This window comes from Mesoplodon densirostris, chromosome 2 (assembly GCF_025265405.1).
Source record: "Mesoplodon densirostris isolate mMesDen1 chromosome 2, mMesDen1 primary haplotype, whole genome shotgun sequence".
Classification (NCBI taxonomy): domain Eukaryota; kingdom Metazoa; phylum Chordata; class Mammalia; order Artiodactyla; family Ziphiidae; genus Mesoplodon; species Mesoplodon densirostris.
The window spans coordinates 119,885,313-119,909,711 of NC_082662.1; the positions used below are offsets into that span (position 1 = coordinate 119,885,313).

The 24,399-nt window shown below is 43.1% G+C and overlaps 1 protein-coding gene across 1 annotated transcript; it reads left to right on the top strand.

Moving 5' to 3' along the window:
- The first annotated feature begins 4,483 nt into the window (after positions 1-4,483).
- LOC132483091 (T-lymphocyte surface antigen Ly-9-like) lies at positions 4,484-23,281 on the top strand. Its single transcript, XM_060088338.1, has 10 exons — positions 4,484-4,607; positions 8,126-8,452; positions 12,425-12,700; positions 13,223-13,561; positions 14,731-15,036; positions 15,987-16,094; positions 17,083-17,136; positions 20,158-20,438; positions 20,806-20,877; positions 23,213-23,281. The coding sequence occupies exons 1-10, from the start codon at positions 4,484-4,486 to the stop codon at positions 23,279-23,281; spliced, it is 1,956 nt and encodes a 651-aa protein (XP_059944321.1).
- Positions 23,282-24,399: the final 1,118 nt, after the last annotated feature.

Here is a 24,399-nt window from a genome sequence, read left to right on the forward strand (position 1 = left end):
CTCCTGCTGGGAGCTGCAAAGGCACTGTGCTGAGACTGGGGATTCAAAGATGAAAAGAAGTTTCTGCAAGCATGTTGCTCACAGGCCAGGGGGAAAGTCACATAAATAGAAAAATAAAGTTATGTGAATGATTTAGCCTCAGGTGTAGTGGGGTGTGTGTGAAGCTTTTTGATCTGAATCCTGCCTCTGCTGCTTGCTAGCCCTGTGACCTTAGCAAATTACCTTCCAGTCAGTAAGACTCCCCCACTATCATTTATTTCCCTGAAGGTGGTTTTAGTGCTTAAAAGAATCATTCATAGGTTATACTGCTTTTAAGAATTCATATTCAAGCACTTCCCTGGTGGTCCAGCGGTTAAGAGTTCGCTATCCCAATGCAGGGTCCTGGGTTCGATCCCTGATCAGGGAACTAGATCCCCCGTGCTACAGCTAAAGATCCCGCATGTGGCAACAAAGATGCTGTGTGCCGCAACTAAGACCTGGCCCAGCCAAATAAACAAATACTTAAAAAAAAAAAAAGAATTCATATTCAGTTTACTAAAAAAAAACCAAACAGACAAATTAAAAACCTGTCAGCCTTAAGGCCAGTTCAGCTTACAAACATATTGTTCCATTTACATGTGAGGAAACTTTTAATAACCCTTTTTAGGGGCTATTGATAATATTTGACTCGTTTTATAAATGTATAAATTGATTCCCTTAAGGACTTCAAACCTCACTATTGAATGTCATATATTTAATTTCCTTCTAAAGTATTTTAATCAACAAATAAGCCTCCCCAAATACTTAAAGAGAGCTTATAAATCTAATAATTAAAGTTTTAAATATGGTAATTCTTAAGTTGTTTTAAAATATTCAATACTTCATATATACTTAAGATTTCCAACTAAAATCAGTGTAAATCAATTACTCAATTAACACAGTTCAAATCAGAACCACAAAGTTAACTATTACTTTAATAAGCTGAATTTCTTAAACAATACATATGCTTAAACAAAAAGTATTAAATTATATCTTGAACATGTCTATTCTGAATTCCTTATCTTTCCAGGATTGAAAGATTCATAACTACAAAGGAAACAATCATCTCAATCCCAACTATTCCCTGGGCCACCTTCTCAACCAAGGACAGCTGCTTAATGACCAGATATCACTGAGACTTTAGCTGATGGTCCCTTTATTTACTTTGTTGATGCCCTCTAAAAGGCTGGTCTCGTGCCCTTGTCCCCTAGCTTCAATTTGCACACTGTGATATTACCTAATTTTTCCCCTTCCTGCAGCTACAGAACTTGATTTTTCCTTTGCATTTCTTTTTGCTCTTAAGATATTTAACTCTCTTTCCATTTAGGTGTAAAGAGCTTTGAACTTGCCAAAATTCTATACTCTTTTCATATTCTTCCAATCTTTAGGAACAGTACATATTAGAACCCCACATAACATTAAAAGTGAAGTCCAAAAAATGCAGTTGTGTAAAATGCAGGGTCATCTTAATTGTAAAGTTATTGAAGGGCTGGTTTGGGGCTCATGGTGAATCTATGCAACTAAATTTGGGACTATGGTTGCAGGATCCAAATTGCAGCCCAGGTTGGAGTTTGATGCTACCTGAAGGCAATGCCCAGTAAATAGGAGCCTGTGACTGGCTGGATTTCCAAGACAATAGCAGGGGTTCCAGACTTTCCAGTCATTTGCACCCTTTGCTGGTCTGGTACAAGGACACTGAGAAACTGGAGATGCTGGGACCAACCTGCCTCCACTCTGCTTCCCAAAACTAGGTGTCTTTGCATTCATGGCCCAGTGAGAATATTAGCTCTCTCTGTGTGAAGACAGGGGCTGGGTGAGTACAAGACCCAATTTGCCAACTGCATTATATCAAAACTCGAATTATTTTAGATTTTTATTGTACTTAATTACTATACTTAAATGATACTTCATTTGGATTCTGTCTATCACAAGACTGCATCTACCTATGTTCACAACTTCAAAGAAGGTCCTTCCAATGACATTTCCCTCACTAAGACTCAGTTTCCTCATCTCTAAAATGGGGATAATAGGAGTACCAACCAAATAGGGTTGATGTGAGGATTAAAAGAGAAAACGTATGTAAAACTCCAAGCACAAAGCCTTACCCACAGCAATTACTCAACAGATGTTAGTGATTATTTTTATTATTAACAATATCTTTGAACCTTCTCCCACCTTTGTTCTCTCTTCCCATCCAGGCTGTCCCTGCTCTCATGCTCTCACCTGGGCTCCCTAGTGACCTGTCTTCTCATATCTCAGTCTCTTTTCCATCCACCTTCCACTCTGCTGCTGGAGTAATGTTTCTTCGAGTCCTTGAGTCACGCCATGCCTCTGCTCAAAAACACTTGCTGGACTATCACTGCCTGTAGTCTTATGTCTTAGTCCATTTGGGCCACTATAACAAAAATACCATAGGCTGTGTGCCTTATAAACAAGAAATTCAGTTCTGGAGGCTGGGAAGTCGAGGATCAAGGCACCAGCAGGTTTGGCGTCTGGTGAGAGCCTGCTTCCTGGTTCATAGACAGCCATCTTCTCACTGTGTCTTCACATAGCACAAGGGGTGAGGGAGCTCTCTGGGGTCTCTTGTATAAGGACACTAATCCCATTCTTGAGGGCTCCACCCTCAAGACCTCATCATCTCCCAAATGTTCCACTTCCTAAAACCATTGCATTTGGGATTAGACCTCAACATGTGAATGTTGGGGAGGCACAAACATTTAGTCCATAGCTCCTAGGTTGTAAGACCCTTTATCTGAGCTGCAGCAACCATTCCTGGCCCCATATCCTGCAGTTCTCTCTAGGCAACCATATTCTAACCACAGGGCCAGTACTAGAGTGAGGTGAGAGAAGTGTCTAAAGCACAAATTTAAGGAAGCCTTCCCTCTCAGGATTGTACAACATCAGCTCATGACCAGCCTCTGAAGAAGCTCTCCATGGGCAGAGGCCTGTTATCCTAATTGTCCCGCTCTCTCCCTCCTTCCTCCCAGACTTCCTGAGTTCACATTCTCAGTAACTACAAAACTCAGAGCAAGCGACTTACTCTCCTTATACCTTAGTTTTCTCATCTATAGAATGGGGATGATAAAAAAAATACCTATCTCATAAAGCTGTTGTGAGGACTAATGAGTTAATTTGTGTCAAGTTTTAGAAGAGGGCCTAGCACCAGAGAAGCACTCACTGAATGTTAGCTAAAACCACACCCTCCACCATCCTGAAGTTTTCTAAGTTCTCTAATGTTATAGCCTAAGTAAACATATAAATCTCAAGATACAACAAGCTACAGCTTAACCAGATATTACATAATCAATTAAAAGAAGAAGTCAGCTTCCCAAGGCAAATAAAGGGAATTATGCTACACGCCCCCACAACTTACCTTCTCAACTCAGCCAGTTCTACAACTGTCACCTGCAACATCCATCCTCAGCACAGTTTCCCTGGTGTTTTATCGGGATTAATTCAAAGTCTTCCAGTTGCATTGACAGGAAGCCGACACAAACTGGCTTAAGCAAAATAGGGAATTTCTTAGACCATTGTATTAGTTATCCATTGTTGTGTAACAAACTGCAAAACTTAGCAGCTTAAAACAATAAACATTTATTATCTCACAGCTTCTGTGAATCAGGAATCCAGGCACAGCTTAGCTGGATGCCTCTGGCTTAATCAAAATAGGGAATTTATTAGACCATTGTATTAGTTATCCATTGCTGTGTAACAAACTGCAAAACTTAGCAGCTTAAAACAATAAACATTTATTATCTCACAGCTTCTGTGAATCAGGAATCCAGGCACAGCTTAGCTGGATGCCTCTGGCTCAGAGTCCCTCACTAAGCTACAGTCAAGGTGTCAGCCAGGGCTGCCATCATTTCAAGGCCCTCCTAGGGGAGGATCCACTTCCAATTTCATTCCTGTGGCTCTTGGAAGGCCTCAGGTTCTCATCGACCATTGGCCAGAAACATTAGTTCCATGCTGGATGCTGGCTGGAGGCCTTCCTTATCTTGGGGCCCTGCAGTTCACGGCATAATACCTGGCTCCTCGCATGAGCTCAGGGAGGGATGGGGGTGGAGAAAGAGAGCACAAGATGGAAGCCACAACATTCCATCCCTTCTGCCACATTCTGCTCACTAGAAGCAAGTCACAATATCTATCCCACACTCAAGAAGAGGTGATTACACTAGGGCATGAATACCAGGAGGTAGAGATATTTAAGCGGCATCTTCAGAGCCAAGTTTAGAACCTAAGTCTCCTGAGGCTGAAGCAAGTGATACCCGCTCTTGGTTTGCAAATCCCATGAAGGTTATTAATCGACTTCAGACCTCTACCCCAGCCTGAGCATGTGGGAGGAGTCCGTGGTGCTGTGTATAAACAACCCTCCCTGGGACACACACACACACACACACTCACATGCAATTGCGGAAGCTGTGGTAAGTGTTTCCTCCTTCAGCATGTTATCTGACTGTAGATCATCATGGCGAGCCCAGGGAGACAAACAGATGGCTGGGCTCTACAAACTTTCTCCAGTAAGCCACCAAAGAGTCAGCCACACATATCCTCTCCCTTTCTATGGACCCCTCTCCTCTTCCTGCTCATGGGTAAGTCCACACTATGGCCACCGCTGCTTGCTACTGGTATTCCTCTGAGGCTGGTCACATTTCTGCTGGGGATTCTAATTGTTAAAAGCAAGAAACTCTTCTCCTTTTGGTAATTATTCTGCAAGTTCCACCTTACTCTGAGCTCTGTATGTGTGTGTGTGAGTATGCATGGTTACACACCATGAATAGGTGACATTCTAGCCCCGGTCACAAATAACTCTGGACTCAGATTCTATTCCTCTCACCCTCACATTTTCCTGCTGAGAAATACTGGGTGATGAGTTTGTTCCCTGTACACTGTGGGTAAAACACACAGAGAGATAGAGGGAACTTGTCCTGAGGATAAGCCACCTGTCAATTTCCTAGGGAAGAATGGAACTGCTGGAGCTTCTTTCTACATCCTGCCTTGTTTATCACATGTATGGAGACTTCATTGGGGATCTGGAGATGGTCTGGTTGCCCTCAGCTAGGTGGCTTCTATGTGAATATCCTTTCTCCCCACCATCCTACCTCCCCCTCAAGGCCCAAGTCCGGCTAGTTTCTGAGAAACATTTCTCAAGAGCACTTTCTATTTCATCTTTGCTCACCACTCTCAAGTGGGCAGAGCTAACCCAGTACCCCAGGGAGGATCTCAACCACCTGGGACTGTGGCAGTTACTGTCAGTCTGGAATCCTTCTTCCTCACCAGGGATTCAGGGAGGATAATGAAGGTAGTACTAAGTACCTGACAGCAGTGAGGATGGAGGTGGGGATGGGCAGTGAGGAAAACTCTAGAAAACTCTTAGAAGCATGTATGGGGGTAGAGGGAGCTTAGACCTCAAGGCTGAATTTTATTTTGACCTCCCTTCACTTTTCTTGGCTGTGTTGGGTCTTCGTTGCTGTGCGTGGGCTTCTCATTGCTGTGGCTTCTCTTGCTGCAGAGCACGGACTCTGGGGCGCATGGGTTTCAGTAGTTGTGGCACAAGGGCTTAGTTGCTCTGTGGCACGTGGGATCTTCCCAGACCAGGGATCGAACCTGTGTCCCCTGCATTGGCAGGTGGATTCTTAACCAGTGTGCCACCAGGGAAGCCCCCTCTCTTCACTTTCTATTTCATCTTTGCTCACCATAAAAACACAGGTGGCAGCAGGGCTGTTTATATCCACACCCAGCTCTCGAGGTGCTTCTTGGCTATGTTGGATAAACCTGGAATTAGCCACATCCAACGACCTCCAAGGCTCAGATGGTCAATGCAGGGAATTTCAAACAGTTCACGGCAAAGAGACATCTCCCTCTGTCTGGCTCCACCAATTAGGGTTACCTCAAACTTCACTGTTTGGGTCTAGAAGGGAGTTTCCTTGAGGATTTTGTGTTTCCAAGGAGTTGTTTTAGGAACTTGGGAGGCAGTAAGGTGAAAAGTTTTGACCCCTCGCCCCCAGCTTTAGTACCAGGAATATTTGAAATTAAGTCCTTGCTCCATCATTTCTTAGGTGTGTGAGCCTCTATTTCTTAAGTGTAGAATACAAATAATAAGATGTATTATGCAAGACTGTTTTATAGATAGAGATGGTATGTGTACAGTGCTTGGCACATAGTTGGTGGAAGCTATGTTTGTTATTATGATAATCACTGTTAAGTACATTATTCTCAGACACTATTCAAGGATGGGCAAGTCAAATTCAGTTATCACAATCTTTGAACCCCCCTTTAATTATTTGCCAAATGATGTAGTTCAAAAATAAGATGGCTGATACCTGGGACTCCTGTCACTCTGCAGGGAGCTGTGTAGCACTCTGCTACAATATGATCAGGACCACATCCTGCTCCTCCCACTGACAGTATGAGAGGCTTTGTTTATCGTTGATGTGAGGAAAGATGATGTCAAAACAAGTTCATATGAGCCCAGCCAAGACCAAGCACCTCTGGGTTTCCAGGATGGGGTGGTCAGTGCTTTTGGCCTCTATACTCTGGGGCATCACATACATAGAATCTGGGCTCTGCAACTGACCAAACCTGTGATTTCAGGCAAGTGACTTAAACTCTCTAAATTTCAGTTCCTTATCAGAAAAACAGGGCTACTTATCCGATAATTTTGAGGATTAAATGAAGTGATTTCTACAAAGTGCCTAATACACACATAGCAAACTTAAGCAGTGTCTTCTGGATGAGAAGAGCTCTCTTTTAGGCAACCTCAAACCAACATCACATCAGCTAAGCTTCTGTCTTCTGAATCTTCCCCCAGAGTCTACCTGAACTGACACTTTCATGTCCAGGGTTCCTAGTCCTTTGTCCTCCCTAGCTACCATGCCACAAGGTCCAAGTGCTCTGCTGATGGGGGTCTGGGCAGAGACCCCCTTGGCCTGCACCAATCTCTTCTCTGTGTCTACGGAACCTGTAACCTTTAGGCTTTCAAAACACTTCAACATTTTCCCATCTGTCCAGGCTGTACTTTGGACACTCCTCTCTCTCTAACATTTTCTACATATTTTTCTACATATTTTCTACGTATTTTTCCACCCAGAATTCCTGGTGTAGTCTGGGTCCTGAACCCATCTGAGTTGGTCTAGGGTTTACAGAGCGCTCTCTAGAGCCTCAGAAGCCCTGGAATCTGGAAATCCAGGCTGGGGTCACCCAGCAGATACTCACAGGACCTCTACAAGGAAATAAGCTGTCAGGCCTCTGGAACCCTTGGTAACAATGGTTATCAGAGATCTGAGTCTTTCCTGAGATGAGGAAATCAGGTATTGAATCAATGCTACCTACCTATTCCCAACCCCAAACCTTGTTCCCAAGCACAGACCAGATTTCCCTGGCCAAGCCAAAGTCAGGCTGAGATCCGTGGACAATGATGGAAAGGTAAGGTGATAATAGAGGTGAGAGGTTCTCCTTTTATTCCCAATATTTTATTATGAAAATTCTCAAATGTATAGAAAACTTGAAGGAATTTTTCAGTGAACACTCAGATACCTCCCAGCTCAGTTCTATCACTGGTGTTTTACTTTACTTCCTTTATCACACACCTATTCATCTATCCACCCTTTTAGCCATCCATCAATCCATCTTGTTTTTTTTAAAGATGCTCCATATTTTACTGCATTAGTTCTTTACGATTTACAGCAACCTGATTTTATTTCATCTCTACCACATTCCTGGAGGAAGATGGTACAGGTGTGAACATTTCTATCTTACAGATGAGTAGACTGATTCTCAGAGAAATTCAGAAATTCATCGAAAGCCACAATGCTAATTTCCCTGTAGGAATAGAAACCTATAAAGTCTGTTTTACTGATTATTGTAGCTACATTCCTGGGAGAGAATGTTTGGGAAGTGAATGAATGGATGAATGAGGTCCATTTGCTAAGCAATGGACCTAGAGGGAGGACAGCCAAAATATCATTTCATTTCTCAACATCTGGCATTTATTACCAATATGCGTTTATTGAATGAATGAATGCATGCATGCATGAATAAATGAACAAACAAATGAACGCTGGCGTGAGGACTCCAGCTCCTCCTCCAAGTCCCTCTTTTGTCTCTGCAGGGCTAGGAGCCTCTAAAAAGGACTCAGCCCCAACAGTGGTGAAAGGGATTCTAGGAGGTTCAGTGATTCTCTCCGTGAACATTTCAGTAGACACAGAAATTGAGCACATCACCTGGAGTGGTCCCCAAGAAGCTTTGGCTTTAGTAGATGCAAGAGGAAAGATTACCTTTATAGACAAAAGCTACCAGGGGCGAATAAACGTCACCCAGAACAACTCCTTGTCTATCAACAAGCTCACTCTGAAAGATGCAGGATCCTACAAAGCCCAGATAAACCAAAAGAATTCTGAAGTCACCACAAGTGAGAAATTCACCCTGTCTATCTATGGTGAGTTCCAGAGAGCGTCTGTGGGTTTTGACCTTTTATTTTTAAAAGCAGGGTTTTTTCCTCTCCAGGAATTAATCTCTCTAGGACAAAGAGAACTATCACATTGGTCCTTTTCCCCCAATTCCATAAATACAGATGTCAAGAGTGAAGAACAGCCAAAATGTGTTTAAGAGCTATTTGGATTCTGTTTTCTGCCATTTGGATTCTCTCTCTCTGTTAATATCCTTTATCCATCTATATTAGCTTGCTAGAGCTGCCATAACAAAATATCAGACTGGGTGGTTTAAACAACAAAAATTTGTTTTCTCACAATTCTAGAGGGTAGAAGTCCAAAGTCAAGGTGTCAACAAGTTTGATTTCTTTTGAGACTCATGCCTTGGCTTGCAGATGGCCACCTTCTTGATGTGTCCTCACATGGTCGTCCGTCTATCTGTGTTGTCTGTGTCTTAGTCTCCTCTTTTTACAAGGACACCAGTCATACTGGATTAAGACCCACATTACAACCCCATTTTAACTTAATTATCTCTTTAAAATCTCTATGTCCAGACACAGTCACATTCTGAGGTAACAGGGGTTATGAATTCAACATATGAATTTTGATTCAGCCCATAACACTCTGCCCTCTGGCACCCCAGAACTCATGTCTTTCTCACAAAATACATTCACTCCATCTCAACAGCTCCCAAAGTCTTAACCCATTCCAACTTCAAGTCCAAAATCTTATCTAGATATCATCTAAATCGTGTATAAGTGAGACTTAAGGTATAAGTCATCATAGGCAAAATTCCTCTCCAGTTGTGAACCTTTGAAACCAGACAAGTTACCTGCTTTCATGATGGGACAGGCACAACATAGACATTTGCATTCCAAAAGGGAGAAATCTGAAAGAAGAAATGGGTCACAGGTCCCAAACAAGTCTAAAACCTATTAGGGCAAATTCTATTAGACTTTTTAAAAATTTTTATTGGGTTATCTATTTTATATATAGTAGTGTGTATATGTCAATCCAATTTATTCCCCCCCCCTTACCACCTGGTAACGATAAGTTTATTTTCTGCATCTGTAACTCTATTTCTATTTTGTAGATAAGTTCATTTGTACCCTTTTTTTAGATTCCACATATGAGTGATGTCATATGATATTTGTCTTTCTCTGTCTGACTTACTTCACTCAGTATGACAATCTCTAGGTCCATCCATGTTGCTATAAATGGCATTATTTCATTCTTTTTTTATGGCAGAGTAATATTCCATTGTACATATATATACCACATCTTTTTTTTTGATGATGCATTTTCTTTTTTTTAAATAAATTTTATTTATTTATAAAAAATGGCTGCATTGGGTTTTTTGTTGCTGCATGCGAGCTTTCTCTAGTTGCAGTGAGCAGGGGCCACTCTTCGTTGCGGTGCATGGGCTTCTCATTGTGGTGGCTTCTCTTGTTGCAGAGCATGGGCTCTAGGCACGCAGGCTCAGTAGTTGTGGCGCACAGGCTTAGTTGCTCCACGGCATGTGGGATCTTCCCGGACCAGGGCTCAAACCCATATCCCCTGCATTGGCAGGCAGATTCTTAACAATTGCACCACTAGGGAAGTCTCCACATCTTCTTAGGTCTGAAAATAATCCCCCTTGGCACTATGATTTATCGTCTTTGTCCACTGGGTGGCAGTCACACCTCCTTGTTCCTGGGCCCTGGCCAGCAGCCCTGCCCCCTGGAACCAAGGAGGAAACCACACCACCAGCGGCCCCTGGGCCTATGACCTTTAGGCCTGTGGTGCCAGTGGCAGACCTGTTGACCTCTGAACTGCCCTTGGGGTCATTCTTCCCTTTTCTTGAAGGATAAAGCATGGTCTCAGCTGGACATCTCTATTGGCTTAGCCTATAAAATCCCCCAAATCTGACAGCCTTCCTTCATTTTGTCCCATCTGTGTCCCTTCAGTCCAAGGTGGCAGAATTTCTACTGAAATGGTTGACTGGATCCTTGAATTACACCATTGTCTATCCATACTCTCAGTGTTTCCTCCAGACACAAATTCTCATTTTTTGCTATATAGATAGGCTGAGAATTTTCCAAATCTTTAAATTCTGGTTTCTTCTTGCTTAACAATTCCTTCCTCAATTTATCTTTCTTCTCTCACATTTTACTACAAGCAAATGGAGAAAACAGGCAGTGCCCTCAACGCTTTGCTTGGAGATCTCCTTAACTAAATACCCAGTTCATCACTTAAATGTTCTACTTTCTACAAAACAATAGAACATAATTTGTCTAAGTTCTTTGCCACTTTATAAGTATCACCTTTCCTCCAGTAACATGCTCTTCATTTTCAACTATTACCTTACCAGCCACACATTTAATGTTTATCTTTCTATCAATGTTATATTGACAATAATATGTCTATCTCTGGGATAATAGAAATTTTCTCTACAGCTCTCTTCTTTTCTTTCTGAGCTCTTACCAGAATCACATTTAACATCCATATTTCTATGAACTGTCTCTTGAAGACAATCTAGGCTTTTTCTAACATGCACCTTAAAACTCTTCCAGCCTCTATCCGTTAACCAGTTCCAAAGCCACTTCAATATTTTTGGGCATTCATTATAGCAGCGCCCCAGTTCTGGTGCCAAAATCTGTGTTGGTTTGCTAGGGTTGTGATAACAAAATAGCACAGACTGAGTAACTTAAACAACAGAGATTTATTTTCTCACAAATCTGGGGCTGGTCATGAGGTCAGCAGGTTTTGTTTCTTCTGAGGCCTCTTTCCCTGGCTTGTGTATGGCCACCTTCTTTCCCTATGTCCTCATATGGTTGTCTCTCTGTCTGTGTTGTCTCTGTCCTAATCTCCTCTTCTTATAAGGACACCAGACATGTTGGATTAGGGACCATCCTAATCACCCTATTTTAAAATAATTACCTCCGTTTCCAAATACAGTCTTATATCCAAATACAATCACACTCTGAGGTACTTGGGATTAGAATTTCAACATATGAACTTTGTGGGGACAGAATTTAGCCTATAACACTGTGTTTCTATTGGATTGTTTGACCTTTCTGATTGGTTTTTTAGGGTGCTCTGGATATATTATGGAAATGGAATTCTATGCAGTTAACAGAAATAGAATGAATCAACTTAATATGTACTAACATACAACAATTTCCAAGATATATTCTTAAAATTTTTAAAAGCTTAAGGTCAATATGTACAGCATGCTATTATATATATGTGTCTACAGCTAGAATATCTCTGGAAAGATCAACAAGAATCTCATAACTGTAATTGCCTCCAAGAACAATAATTCCTGGGGAGAGGAACTAGGTGGCTGGGGCAAGAAAGCTTGTTTCTTTGTGTGTGCGCATGTGTACCTTTTTGTATCTTTGCAATTTCAATTTTATGTATGTATTGCCTATTCAAAAAAGAAAAAGAAAATGAACTTACACACACACACAGAGGCTGTGAACAGAGGAGATGGAACAAAAGAAAAGGAGAGGACCAGGAAGAAAGTCTGGAAGCACAGTGGGTCCCAAATCTAGATCAAAAGGCAAGGTCAACTCAAATTATAGAGGCAGAGCTTCCAAATCCCCAGTGTTTGAGGTTGGCTCATTCATCTATTTACTTACCAAACATTCATGAGTGTCTTTCATGGACCAGGCAGATGTTAGATGTTCAGACACAGACACTGGCTCTGTCCTCAAGGAATTCACTAACTGGTGGGGGAGAGAGAGAATAATCAGACTATTGTCATGTTGAGTCTTGGTGATAACAGCTGTAGAGGATACTACGGAAGCACAGAGGAAAGGCAATCAACCTAGCTTGCATGGTATACAAAGAGAAAAAAAAAGACTTCCCACTGAAACAGATAATGCTGGCCTCTTCCTTTGGCCCCCAGCTCCTCTACCAACACCACCTTTTTCCCTTAGCTCTTTCCAGCTGGGGAAGCAGTCTGAGTAGTCTTCCTATTGCCCTTGTTCCTGCAGAACAGCTGCAGGAGCCCCGAGTCACCATGAAGTCTGTGAACATGTCTGAGAACGCCTCCTGTAACATCACCTTTGTATGCTCCGTGAAGGGGACAGGGGAAGATGTTCAGTACTACTGGACTTCGAGGGATCCCCATGCTTCTGAATCCTGGGTGGGGCCTAGTCTCACCATCTCTTGGTTGCCCTGTGACCCAAACCTGCCATACATCTGCAGAGCCAAGAACCCAGTCAGCCAGAGCAGCTCCCGCCCTGTCCATGCCTGGCAGTTCTGTACAGGTAACTGGCTCCACTGAGGCCCTCCAGGGGATTCCAGAAACAGTCTAAACAGCTATAGAGTCTAAACCCCAGGATGCTGGCAGGACACAGATGAGGTAGGGAGGTAAGAGAACAGGCCCCAAAATCCCTCTTTCTCTACCCTCAGGAACCTGAGAGAGACTGGTAGGGGACTTGGGAACTCCCAGGGAACTCTGAAACTCCAAGGGTCTATAACACAAGAGAGGGAAAGAGAGTATGGATGCAGAAATCCAGATTGCTCTTTGCTTGGATAGGGGTGTCTCCTAGGGTGTCCTTAGAAGGGCAGAGAGGGAAGAAGAGGCCTGTGTATACAACAGGGAGAGCCAGGTGCATACCTGTGCATGACAAGTGGTCATGGGAAAGCAGCAGGGATGCCTCATCAGAGAAAGGGGGAAGGAGGCCTGGGCAGGAGGGTGTATCGGGCTATGGTCCCCTTCAGGCAGGCTGAGGGTCAAGGGATCGAGATCAGTGGCTGAAACTGCAATGTCTCACTTCTGGCTACAGATCTAGGAGCTTCCAGAGGAAGACCAATGGGAGAGACAGTGGCGGGGATCCTGGGGGAGTCCATCACCCTGTCCCTGGCGCTTCCAGACAGTCAACACATAGACAACGTTGTCTGGATGTTTAACACCTCTATTATCAGCAAAGAGCGGGGAAAAGAAGCAACAGCCAATCAACTCATTAAGTTCAAGGATCCAAATCAGAACACGGCGTGGGTCTCCAGTCAGGACTACTCCCTAAAGATTGGCCAGTTGAAGATGGAGGATGCCGGCCCCTACCACGCCTATGTGTGCTCAAACGCCAGAGTTGCCAGCACAAAACATATCAACCTGAGCATCTACCGTGAGTTTCTGAGTAGACCGCCCATCATTAGATTCATTCCCTGAAAAGTTTCTCCCCTTTGCTGCCTATCCCACATCCCTCCTCCTACAAAATGCCTCAGACTCACAGGACAGCTACTCAGTTCACACCAGTAAGTTCACAGGAGGACAATACAATCAGCAGCTGGGCAAATTCCCCTGGCCCAGGCCCCCTTCTTCTAGGCTTCCAGTTAAGCCTCAATCCACCAACTTCTGGTACTTGCCCTGTCCTCCTGCATTGATTACTGGGTGGGACAAGAAACTCTCCAACCTGTATTTTTATAGAACATTATCATTTTGCATAAAGGCAGAGCTGGCTGGGTAAAATCATAGAAGAGTGAGGAGAAAATCTTTATTGTCCTGTAACCCCCAAGAGCTTGGAAGGCTACTTGGCTTCCTTAAGTATGAGGGAAAGAACTCAGAGTCTTCCTCCTCAGCCCTGTGCTTCACAGGAGCTTAGCTGGACGGTTTGTATAATTTATATTTGCCAGCTCCTTCACCTGTACCATTCAGGCATGGTCAACCTATCCCCTTCCTGGGCATGTTGGTGTCTCAGTACATGAGAAAAGAGTCACTGTCCATGGTCCTGTTAAAATATGCAAGTCAGCTAGTTCACATCTATTGCCTACTGTGACTCAAATATCAAAGAACCAGGAAGAAGATCAAGCAAAAAGAATAAGAAATTGGGAACAAAGAGTGTCAGTCTTACGTTTCTTTTAAAATTGTTAACATTTATTAAGTGCTTACTCTGTGACAGTGCTGTGCTCACCTCTCCATATTCCCTATCTCATGTAAGTAAACAAATTAGATGATGGGACCTCAAAATGTAAGCCTTGAAGGGCCTCAGGGCACTTGGAAGTGTTGTGCTTATTTGTGTTGATTGGTTTGCTTGTTCTTCACAGTATAATGTATAGAATGATGAGGTATCTTTTTTCACTTTTCATTAACCCCTCTATTTCCAAGGACCAAAGATGAGTAAAGTGATGAGTCTGAGATTTTAGAGCTATCAAAGAAAAGTCCAGGTGCACTACTGGAGACACCTTCCCAGCCCTAAGGCAGTGTCAACCCACAACTTCATGAATATATTTTGAATGGTAACTGCCCAGGGTGCAGTCCTGACTCCACATCTGGTCTGCCTTTCTCCTCACATAGGGAGGCTGAAGAAGCCAAAAGTCACTGGGAGCCTCGGGCTCACAGAGGATGGTGTCTGCAGGGTCAGCCTGACATGCTCAGTGGAGGACAGTGGACACAACGTGACATACAGATGGAACCCCTTACAGAAAGGAGCTGTCGTGTCCCAAGGGGGAGCTCACCTCAGCGTCTCCTGGAGAAGTGGAGAAAAACACCCCAGCTTCACATGCAGAGCCAGCAATCCTGTCAGCAACAGCTCCCAGCAGTTTCTTTCTAGGGACCTCTGTCCAGGTTGCTCTCCTGTTCAGCCAGACCTCAGAGCCTTAAGTCCGTGGACCCAAGAGTTTTCATTCTGAGTGGTTCTTTATAAAGTGCAGTGAGGGAGTGTAAGTGAGAGTCTTTAGAGCAGCACATTCCAATAGAAATATAATGGAAACCACATAGGTAATTTAAATTTTTAATAGTCATATTAGAAAAACCAAAAAGAAACAGGTAAAATTAATTTTAGTCATATATTTTAGTTAACCCAATATATCCAAAATATCATCAATTCAACATGTAGTCAATATAAAGAATTATTCACGACATAATTTGCATTTCAGTTTGTACTAAGTCTTTGAAATCCAGTATGTTTTACACTTACAGCACATCTTAATTCAGATGCTAAATTCTCATGACCAGTCGTTGATCTGTATTCAGATTTCATAAAATTTGCAGCTGAAAAAATATATTTATATCCGAGTTGTTCCAAATATACTTATCAGTTTTTCAATAAGGAACAGAGTAGCTGATTTTTAATTTAAATTTTAATTAATTAAAATTAAAAAGGAAAGTCTACCCAGGATGTGAAAATGTTGTGTCAGGCTGTGTCTGGCAAATGGTTTTAGAGGCCTGATCAATAGTAATCTGGATTCACTGTCTAGAACTCTCCTTATGCCATATATAGAGAGGGGTAGTTTAGTGTGATGGATAAGGGTGTTTTAGGATCTGACAGCCTGCATTCAAATCCCAGCTCAGGTACTTAAAACTCTGTGACACTGGGCAAGCAATAAACCTCTCTACCCAGGAACAGTGTCTGCCTTATTGCTATAATTTCTTGCCTGGAATATGACTGCTCAATAAATAGCTGTAGAATGAATGAATGAATGAAAAGGAATATTTCCTGCAATAGTATGGGATTTTAAGAAGCAGATAGGATGGCCTTTAAGTTTTGTCCATTGCTTGCCCCAACTCCCTTGTTGTTATTTATATTGATATCACTCAGTTCCTCTTCACAGGACCTGAGAGAAGGACAGCACTTTGGTCTGGGCTCTCCCTGATGGCTCTTTTCACCCTTCTGTGCTTTGGGATCTCTGGCTGGTGTTTTTGGAAGAAAAAAGGACAATGTGAGTTTCTGAGATCAATGATATCTGCAAGTACTAGGCCATTTCCCTAGGACCTCTGGAGACATCTTTGTCCTCTCATAATTCCCTCCTGCCCCTTCTCTCCCAAGACCTCATTTCTTCTCAGAATGATAGGGGAGGAGTGTCAGCTGGGACTCTTTAGTTGCAAATAATTGAAGCCCAACTCAAACTAGCTTAGACAAGAAAGGGTGGGGAGAGGTGCAAGGGGAGTGGTTTATTATTTGGAGACTCACATAATCAGTCTATGGGCAAGGAAGAGAAGAGCTGGCCTAGAGACAAATGTCACCAGAGACTCCAAAGCCACCAGAGCTCTCCATCTCTCATCCCTATTTTTCCCTATAAGCCAGCTTAACTCTCTTAATACAGCCAGCTGAAGGGAAGGGGTGGGGGTGGAATGTACCAAAGCACAGCAACTGGTAGCTCCAGACTCACGCATACTAATAGACACCAAGAAGGGGAAAAAGATGTTCCCCCTCCAACTCCAATTTGAAGAACCTCAGAAATCTCTCTGATTGGCTCAGCTTTAGGTCATGTGACTATTGCTTGGACTAATCACTGTGGGCAATGGAATGAGTGTTTGTGATTGGTAGCTCCTTCTGGAATGTCAGTATTGAAGTGGGAATGGAGTAGTTCCCAGAAAGAACAGATTGGTTAGAATATATAGGGTCCCTGGAAGAATTACTGTGAGCCAGCAAACCAAACTGATGAGTGGCTACCACAGAGGGGTTGGAGCTCTCCCTTCCAGAGAGATGGCAGGAAACTCGAGAGAATTCTCCTCAGCTGAAGATAACCCTAGACTCTGGCCATCCTTTCCCACGGGCTTTTACTCTCATCAGGGTTCACTCTCCTCCCTAAAGCCTTTTCCCTGTGTCCTCAGAAATCTCTCTCCCTCTCCTTTGACTCTCACAGAATCAGAGACTCTCTTCCCTCACAGCCCTAATGATAACCCTTCTCTAACTTGATTTCTCAGGTTCAGCCCCAACCTTCAGTTCCAGTCAAGTTGAGGCTCCAGCTGACACACCAGGTAATATATCACCAGTGACACAGACTATGGGGTTCCCAGGCCAGATGGAAGCTCCAGAGTGTGGCTACTCAATGTGTGACCAGCAACGTGGGTACACCCAAGGGCTTGTTAGAAATGCAACTCTTGGGCACCACCCCAGAATACTGAACACAAATCTGCATTTTAACAAGATCTGTAGGTGAATCATATGCCTGTTAAAGTCTGAGAAGCAACGTGCTAAAAGAAGGTGGTTTGGAGAACAAAAGCCACAACCAGGCTGAACTCCTGAAAGATGGTAACCAGAGCTAGGAGAACTAGTCCTTCCTCCAGGGTCTCTAGGATTCCTCAGGCATTGACTGCCATCACTGGAGTGTGCCCCATGATGAGGATGAATTTACTGTCTCCACTCCAAGAATGGAGAAACAAAGACCAGATGAAGTAGTAAGTCTGTGACAGAAGCAAAATTAAAACTTAGTTGAAATTAAAACTCATAAGAATGTTTAGATACCTATTACCCATAAGTATTACTGAGGCAGTGGTTTTCCAACTTTTGAAAAAGCTAAGGAATGCTTTCTTCAAACAAAATATTATGCAACATCCCCAAATCACAATGCACGTAAAAGTGGAGCTGTTCTGACGAGTGTTGGGGTGGAGAGCTGAGATGCCTGCACCTTATTTTCCCGTCCCAAATCTCAGTGTCCTAAATTACCACCTTGAACTCTGAAGCTCTGGAGTTCTAAGGAATCCCCAAACTCTGGCCACTCAGTCAAACCCTGCTTTAAAAAACCCTATGTCACCTCTCATGGAGGGGATGCCCCAAGGAGATGGAATAGGCGGAGGGAATGTGAGGGGGGAGCCAGGGGCTCAGAAATCCAACATTGCAGCCTTTTCTGATGGGAAAGTGTAACCAAGAAAAAGGGAGCATCAAATGGAAATGAGGCTAGACTTTGGAGATTCCTACCAGCTTCCTCCTTAGAGCTGGCAGAACAGACCCTGGTCTCCCTTAGCCTGAACCCTCCTTCCTTGGCACCCTGGGCACAGGAGGAGGAATAAAAAAGTTTTGGGGACACCACTGTCATCCCTGTCCCTCCTCCCTCCCCTGGCACCTCTCCTCAGTGCCCAAGGTCTGCTACTTTTATTTCTCCACTATCTCTCCAGAGTTTCCTCTTTGGAGACTCTGCCACTGCCTGAGTTCATGCTGTCATCAATTTTTTGTTTTATTAAACAGGTTCTTTTTTTAATTGAAAAGTCACATATTCACATGGTATAAATTAAAAATAATCTCCTTCTAAATCCCAATCTCCAGCTCTCCCTGAAGAAACCTCCATTGTTAAGATATATGTATGTTTAAATCCTTTCAGAGCATTTTAATGCATTTACAAGCCATATATTCTTCATTTGATTACACATATGGGAGCCATCTATAACATTTTTCTGAATCTGCTTTTTTAACTTAACAGTAGATCCTAGCAATATTAGCGTACGTAGATTAAGACTGACTCCCATTTATTCCATTCTACAGATGTACCTTAATTTATTCAACAAGTCCTTATTAACAGACATTCCCATTCCTTGTAACTTCTTCCCTGAAATATTGTAATAGTTTCCTAACTGGACATTCCCTCTCCAGAACTTTTCCTTTCTATCCCTTCTGCTCCCCCTTTGCAAAGCTTAATTCTGACTGCTCTAAAACCACCAATGGCTCCTCATGGCTTTTTCTGTTACTCAAAAGGCAAGATAATCTAGTAGTCATGTGTATGAGTCCTGAGGTCAGATAATCCTGTGTTTTTATCCTAGCTCTCCTCCTTTTTAGTGATCTTGGGCAATTCAGCCTCTAAGCCTTAGTTTCCTTACTTTGCAAAATGAAGGCACCAACCTCTCAGTTGCTGTGAGGACTGCGTGGAGCAGCACCCACAGTGTGCACTCAATAGGTGATAACTATGATTATGGCTCAGTATTGGGCCAGGCCAACTTTTGTCTACTTTTTTCCTACACAAAGTGCATAGGGGGCAGTATTGAGTAGCAGTTAAGAACACCAGGGACCAGACTACCTGCATTCAGATCCTGGCCCTCCCACTTACTTAGGCAAATATTCAACCTTTATGTGCTCCAATTTCCTCATCTGCGAAACATAAATAAGAATAGTTATTGTCTAGCCTTCATGGGGTTTTATGCAGGTTAAATGAATTTATTCGTGAAAAACATTTAGAACAGTGACTGACACATAGTAAGCACTTAATAAATTTGAGCCATTATTATTCTACACTTAGATCAAATGGGTTGCTTGATATGTCCCAAAGGCAGTAGACATCCACCCAGTTGTTCATAACAGGCACCCATTCTGATTGTCCTATGCCCAAACCATTGTGGTTGTTAAATATTTTAAGTATCATCCTTTCCCAAAAGAGAGGGTACCTCAGGTTTCATAACTGCCTTTAATCATGCTGTTCTCTCTACCAAGAATACATCAAAGTCTTGCCCCAATGTCAAGGCCTACCTTAATTCTGCCACTTCACAAGTTCTTCTCTGCTTCCTAACCAGAGACCACCTCCTCTCACTTCTGCACTTTCCTCATACTTTTCCTATGACACTTGTCACAGTTGGCCTTGCATTAGTTGATTTATGTATAGATCTGACCCCCAGGTAGACAGTGTACTCCTTCAGGACCAGGTCTAATTCACCTTTGTGTTTCCCCAGAGTACCTGTCATGGCAGTTAGGATGGTTTATTCAACGGGGCCAGTCCTGCTCACTGAGGACTCCTAAGTCCATCACATACCACACTCAATGAATGCTTATCAAATGAATGAATAAGTGAATGCTTGAAAGGAAGAAGGAAGGGGTAATGGAATGGAGTCCTGTGAGGGAAGACAGGAAAACACCTTCTCCAGTTCTCTAGGCCTCGTCTGGGGTAGGAGTCAGAGCAGCTTGGATCCTTGCACAAAGCAAGAGAGAGAAGGGGGCTGGCACACATTTTACCAACCCTGCACAATGTGTTCCAGAGCCCACTGCTGACCACATAGCATACTCCATGCTCTCCCAAGAGTATGAGAAGCTGGACATTTTCCCTAAGACTGCCAGGCACGTCTCCGACAGCAGCTCTGACAGCAATGGAACAACTGAGGAGGATGAGGAGAGGACAGAGATGCACCAACCCGTCAATGGAAGAGACCAGGTGTGTGATTTGGTCACTCAGGAGGATGCTGGACATGACTCAGACTCTGAGGGGCAAGCAGAGTATTATCTCGTCACTCCAGATGACACGATACCGGTGCTTGCGATTGAAGGGGAAACTGTGTATACACAGGTGTTCCTTGACTTTCAGGTGAGCTCTTTTGATCAGTACACCTTCCCTCCCCCTCCCCCTTCTAGGACAATCCAGTAACCTGAAAGATAATCTCTCCAAACTGGGTGACAGGACCAGTGGTGCAAGGGCAGAGAATTGTGATTCTATCCATGTTTACCAACCTTGGGGTCCCTTGAAATGAAGGAACTTCTCTCCCATTCTTGGGCCGTAAATAAGGGAGGTGTTGGGAAACCAGAGGCGGTGTTTCCACTGCACTAAGGCAGTTCCCACCCTCTATATGTAATCAGAACCTGGTGGGATGCCCCTTTTCCTCAAGAGTTGAGGGCAAATCTCTGGAAAGCTCTTGTCTGGTGATTATGGATATCCTGGTGTTGGTCTGTTACAGAGACAGACCCCAGTTCCTCAGAAGGAAGAGAGGTCAGCCACAATCTACTGCTCTATACAGAAATCTCAGAAGGTGAGAACAATTTTCTCTGTATCCTAAGGCCCATAACGTGAGGAAATATTGTCCAGACCATGTTAACTGCAAGCAGAGGAGCTCAAGTTCCACTCGCTGTGGGCCCCCCGACACACTCCATGGTGCATAGAGATACTGAAACAAATATTCCTGATTTGCATATGTGTGGACAAAAGCTGAACATTTCTAATTAATTTAATGATATCTTCTATTGATTAATCTTAACACTACCAGAATAAGAGTCTGTAAACCCAAACACTGTATGGTCCATGTATGTTTCTAAATCTATCTCTAATCCATCAAAATTGCAACTTCTCAAAACAATTGGAAATTAGCCAACAGTCTAATGCCAAGATTTTTTGGACTATGTGCTATTAACTACAGCACATTGGTGTCATTAGAGTGTTAAAACATCCCTTAAACATAGAATTTCCCATTAATAATAAGTTTATATAAAGTTTTACAGTTTACAAAACATTAGCAAACATATTCTCATCTGATCCTTAAAACAACTCTACAAGTGTGCTGTCATCCAAACTTTATAGCCAGAGAAGCTGAGATTCAGAAAATTAAATTTGCTTAAGTTCACACAGATAGTGGTTGAAATTTCAATATTAAAAACCACAAGGAGTTTTTAAATAATCCTAAAAAGTCTTAAACAATTAACCTTGATCTGAATCTGGCTGTCCATTCTACTTTCACTTTCCTGAAAATATTGGGTCCATTCATACCTTTGCTTTCAAGTCTCCCCCAGAATTTCCTCCCTGTAATATGTTTGAACAAGATTTTTTTTTAACTCTCAAAGTTTTTCAATTATGCTACTTCTCTGTGATTGATGAGTCAATCAGTAGATATTTATTGAATACCTTTTGTTTGCCCAGAACTGGGCTGAGTGCTATGGGGATTCAAATACGTTTAAGACACCACTTTTTTTTTTTTTTTTTTTGCGGTACGCGGGCCTCTCACTGTTGTGGCCTCTCCCGTTGCGGAGCACAGGCTCCGGACGCGCAGGCTCAGCAGCCATGGCTCACAGGCCCAGCCGCTCCACGGCATATGGGATCTTCCCGGACCGGGCCACGAACCCGTGTCCCCTGCATTGGCAGGCGGACTCCCAACAACTGTGCCACCAGGGAAGCCCATAAGGCACCACTTTTGACTTTGAAGACTTGTTATCTATTTTTGATGTAGGAGAGTTGGATTGATTTAGTCACCTGAAAGGGGAGAGAAAATACTCTACATGACTACTTATTATGTGTGCAGTTCCCAAGGGTTTTTCGGACATTGGAAATGGTAGACAGCACTGCATGGAGGTAGCCAGGAAAGGCTTCATGAAAAAAGTAATTTAGATAAGGCCTTAAAAGATGGATAGAATTTGCTCAGTAAAACACTTGTGCAAATACACAGTTTGGTTCAACCATCATCTGCCTCATGTCCTGATTTCTAGAGCATGGCCTAATGCCTAGCTAGCTAGAAACTTTATCTTTGGCCTCAAGGCCAAATCTGTACTGCTCACTACGTTCACTAAAGCTGCTTGGGCCTGGCCCATTGTGTTTGGGTCAATACTGGTCAATCTTAAAGTCATGGACAGCAGTCCCTGCTCTGAGTTTCAGAATGGTCATGTGACACCCCCCACCTTGTCTGGTCAGTCTTGCATGACTCCCAACACCACTCCAGGAACTCAAGACCCCTAAAACCACCCTCACCCAAAATATAAGTGGAAATCAGTACATTTTCTCAGCCAAATTCTAGAAAGAATTTATTCCTTGCCCTCAGAATTTTCAGGACCAGGAATTCTGGTTCTGGGTCTCCTAAGACCATTATTTCCCACTTGATCAGGAAATTCTCAAACCTACTTCAGTTATTTTCTGACACTTGTCTTTGCATGATATCTCAAAGAAGGTTTGTGCTATTTCCAAGCTATTGATGGTACCTAACCTCCTTTCTGCATCAGCTCAAGTCTCATCTTCACTTTAGAGCTTTTCCTGAACACTCTCAGACAAGGGATCCTCAGAACCCTTGGAATATGAAGGTCTAATGGTTTGGACTATTACTTTGGAACTTAGCCTCTATCACCTGAATTATCTTTATATAAATATCTGTATTGTTTATCTCATTAGGGTAGAGACTGGGATCATTAGACTGTAGCTTCATGAGAGCAAGGCCTTTTATTGTCATTTTTGAACACCCTCAATTTGCTGCACTAAACTGTCTTATATCTCCCTTCCAAAGAGCCTAGAGCATGGCCCTCACCATTAGGAGATTCTCCGTAAATGCTTGGCATCAGCTTGGATAATTGCTTTATTAACCATATTATTGTGTGTCTTTTGGCTCACAGGTGGTGCCAGCACCGCAACAGAATGATCTTGAGTCTCCTGAAATATCTACCTATGAAAATGTCCCCTGAAAAGCAGCTGCCTCCCTCCATGAGGTTGGAGTGCTGGACCTAATAGAGTCTGGGGCTCCTGCAGGCAGAAGCACTTCAGAATTTCCTTCAGTGTCTCAGCGATGCTTGGATTTGTGCCTCCCCCTTCCTCTCACCCCCATGACTTCCCAAACCCATTAACAGGTCAGACAACTTCTGGGCTCCGTTTGTCTCCTTGCATGCTCATACTGTTTCTGCCTCTCAGCTCAGATGCACACCTCAAAACTCTGCCAAGGCTTGTCATGTTGTTGAAGGGGACCTGGACCTTCACATGTTCCTCTAAACAGCTGCTAAGATAAATCCAACAGATATTCTCACTTACAGACACAAAGATCTAGATGAAATCATGACCACAGTAGTATTTTTTTAAATAAAAGGCTACAAATAACCTAAGTGTCCATTTAGTAGGAATCTGGTTAAGCACATGAAAGTATACCCATGCAATGGCAAAACCTGCCGCTTCTGTAAAGAAAGGAAAGACTAATATAGAATGATCTCTGGGCTTCCCGGTGGCACAGTGGTTGAGAGTCTGCCTGCCGATGCAGAGGACACGGGTTCGTGCCCCAGTCCGGGAAGATCCCACATGCCACGGAGCGGCTGGGCCCGTGAGCCATGGCCGCTGAGCCTGGGCGTCCGGAGCCTGTGCTCTGCAACAGGCTCTCTCTCTCTATGTATATATAGAATGAGCTCTAAGATATATTGTTAATGGAAAGAACAAAGTCTTGGACAGTGTGTATCATATGCTACCAGTTGGATAAAAAATAACTGTATGTTTATGTAGATAAAGATAAGTTCTGAAAGGAAATACAAAAATCTTATCAGTGGCTGCCTCTGTGGAGGGAACTGGATTGGCTTGGGGATTTTTTTAATGTATACTTTTTGTACTGCCAGATATTTTTTAAACCATTTGTGTGTACTACTCTTTTGATATATTTTTTAAGTGCTTAAAATGCCTCTTCTGTATAAGCCTCCCGTATTTACCCAAAAGAATTTCCCTCCTTATTGTCAGGTCTGGATGCAAAACAGCCATAATATCTCTCTTCTCCCCCAAACTGTGGCCTCAGCCCTGTCCCCCTGTCTGTAAGTTACACTGCCCTTGA

Bases quoted from the DNA above. Each gene is read 5' to 3' on its own strand.
- LOC132483091 (XM_060088338.1), top strand. From the start codon at position 4,484: ATGGCGAGCCCAGGGAGACAAACAGATGGCTGGGCTCTACAAACTTTC. The intron at 20,439-20,805 runs GTGAGCTCTTTT...GGTCTGTTACAG, and splicing joins AGGTGTTCCTTGACTTTCAG to AGACAGACCCCAGTTCCTCA. The intron at 20,878-23,212 runs GTGAGAACAATT...TTTGGCTCACAG, and splicing joins CTATACAGAAATCTCAGAAG to GTGGTGCCAGCACCGCAACA.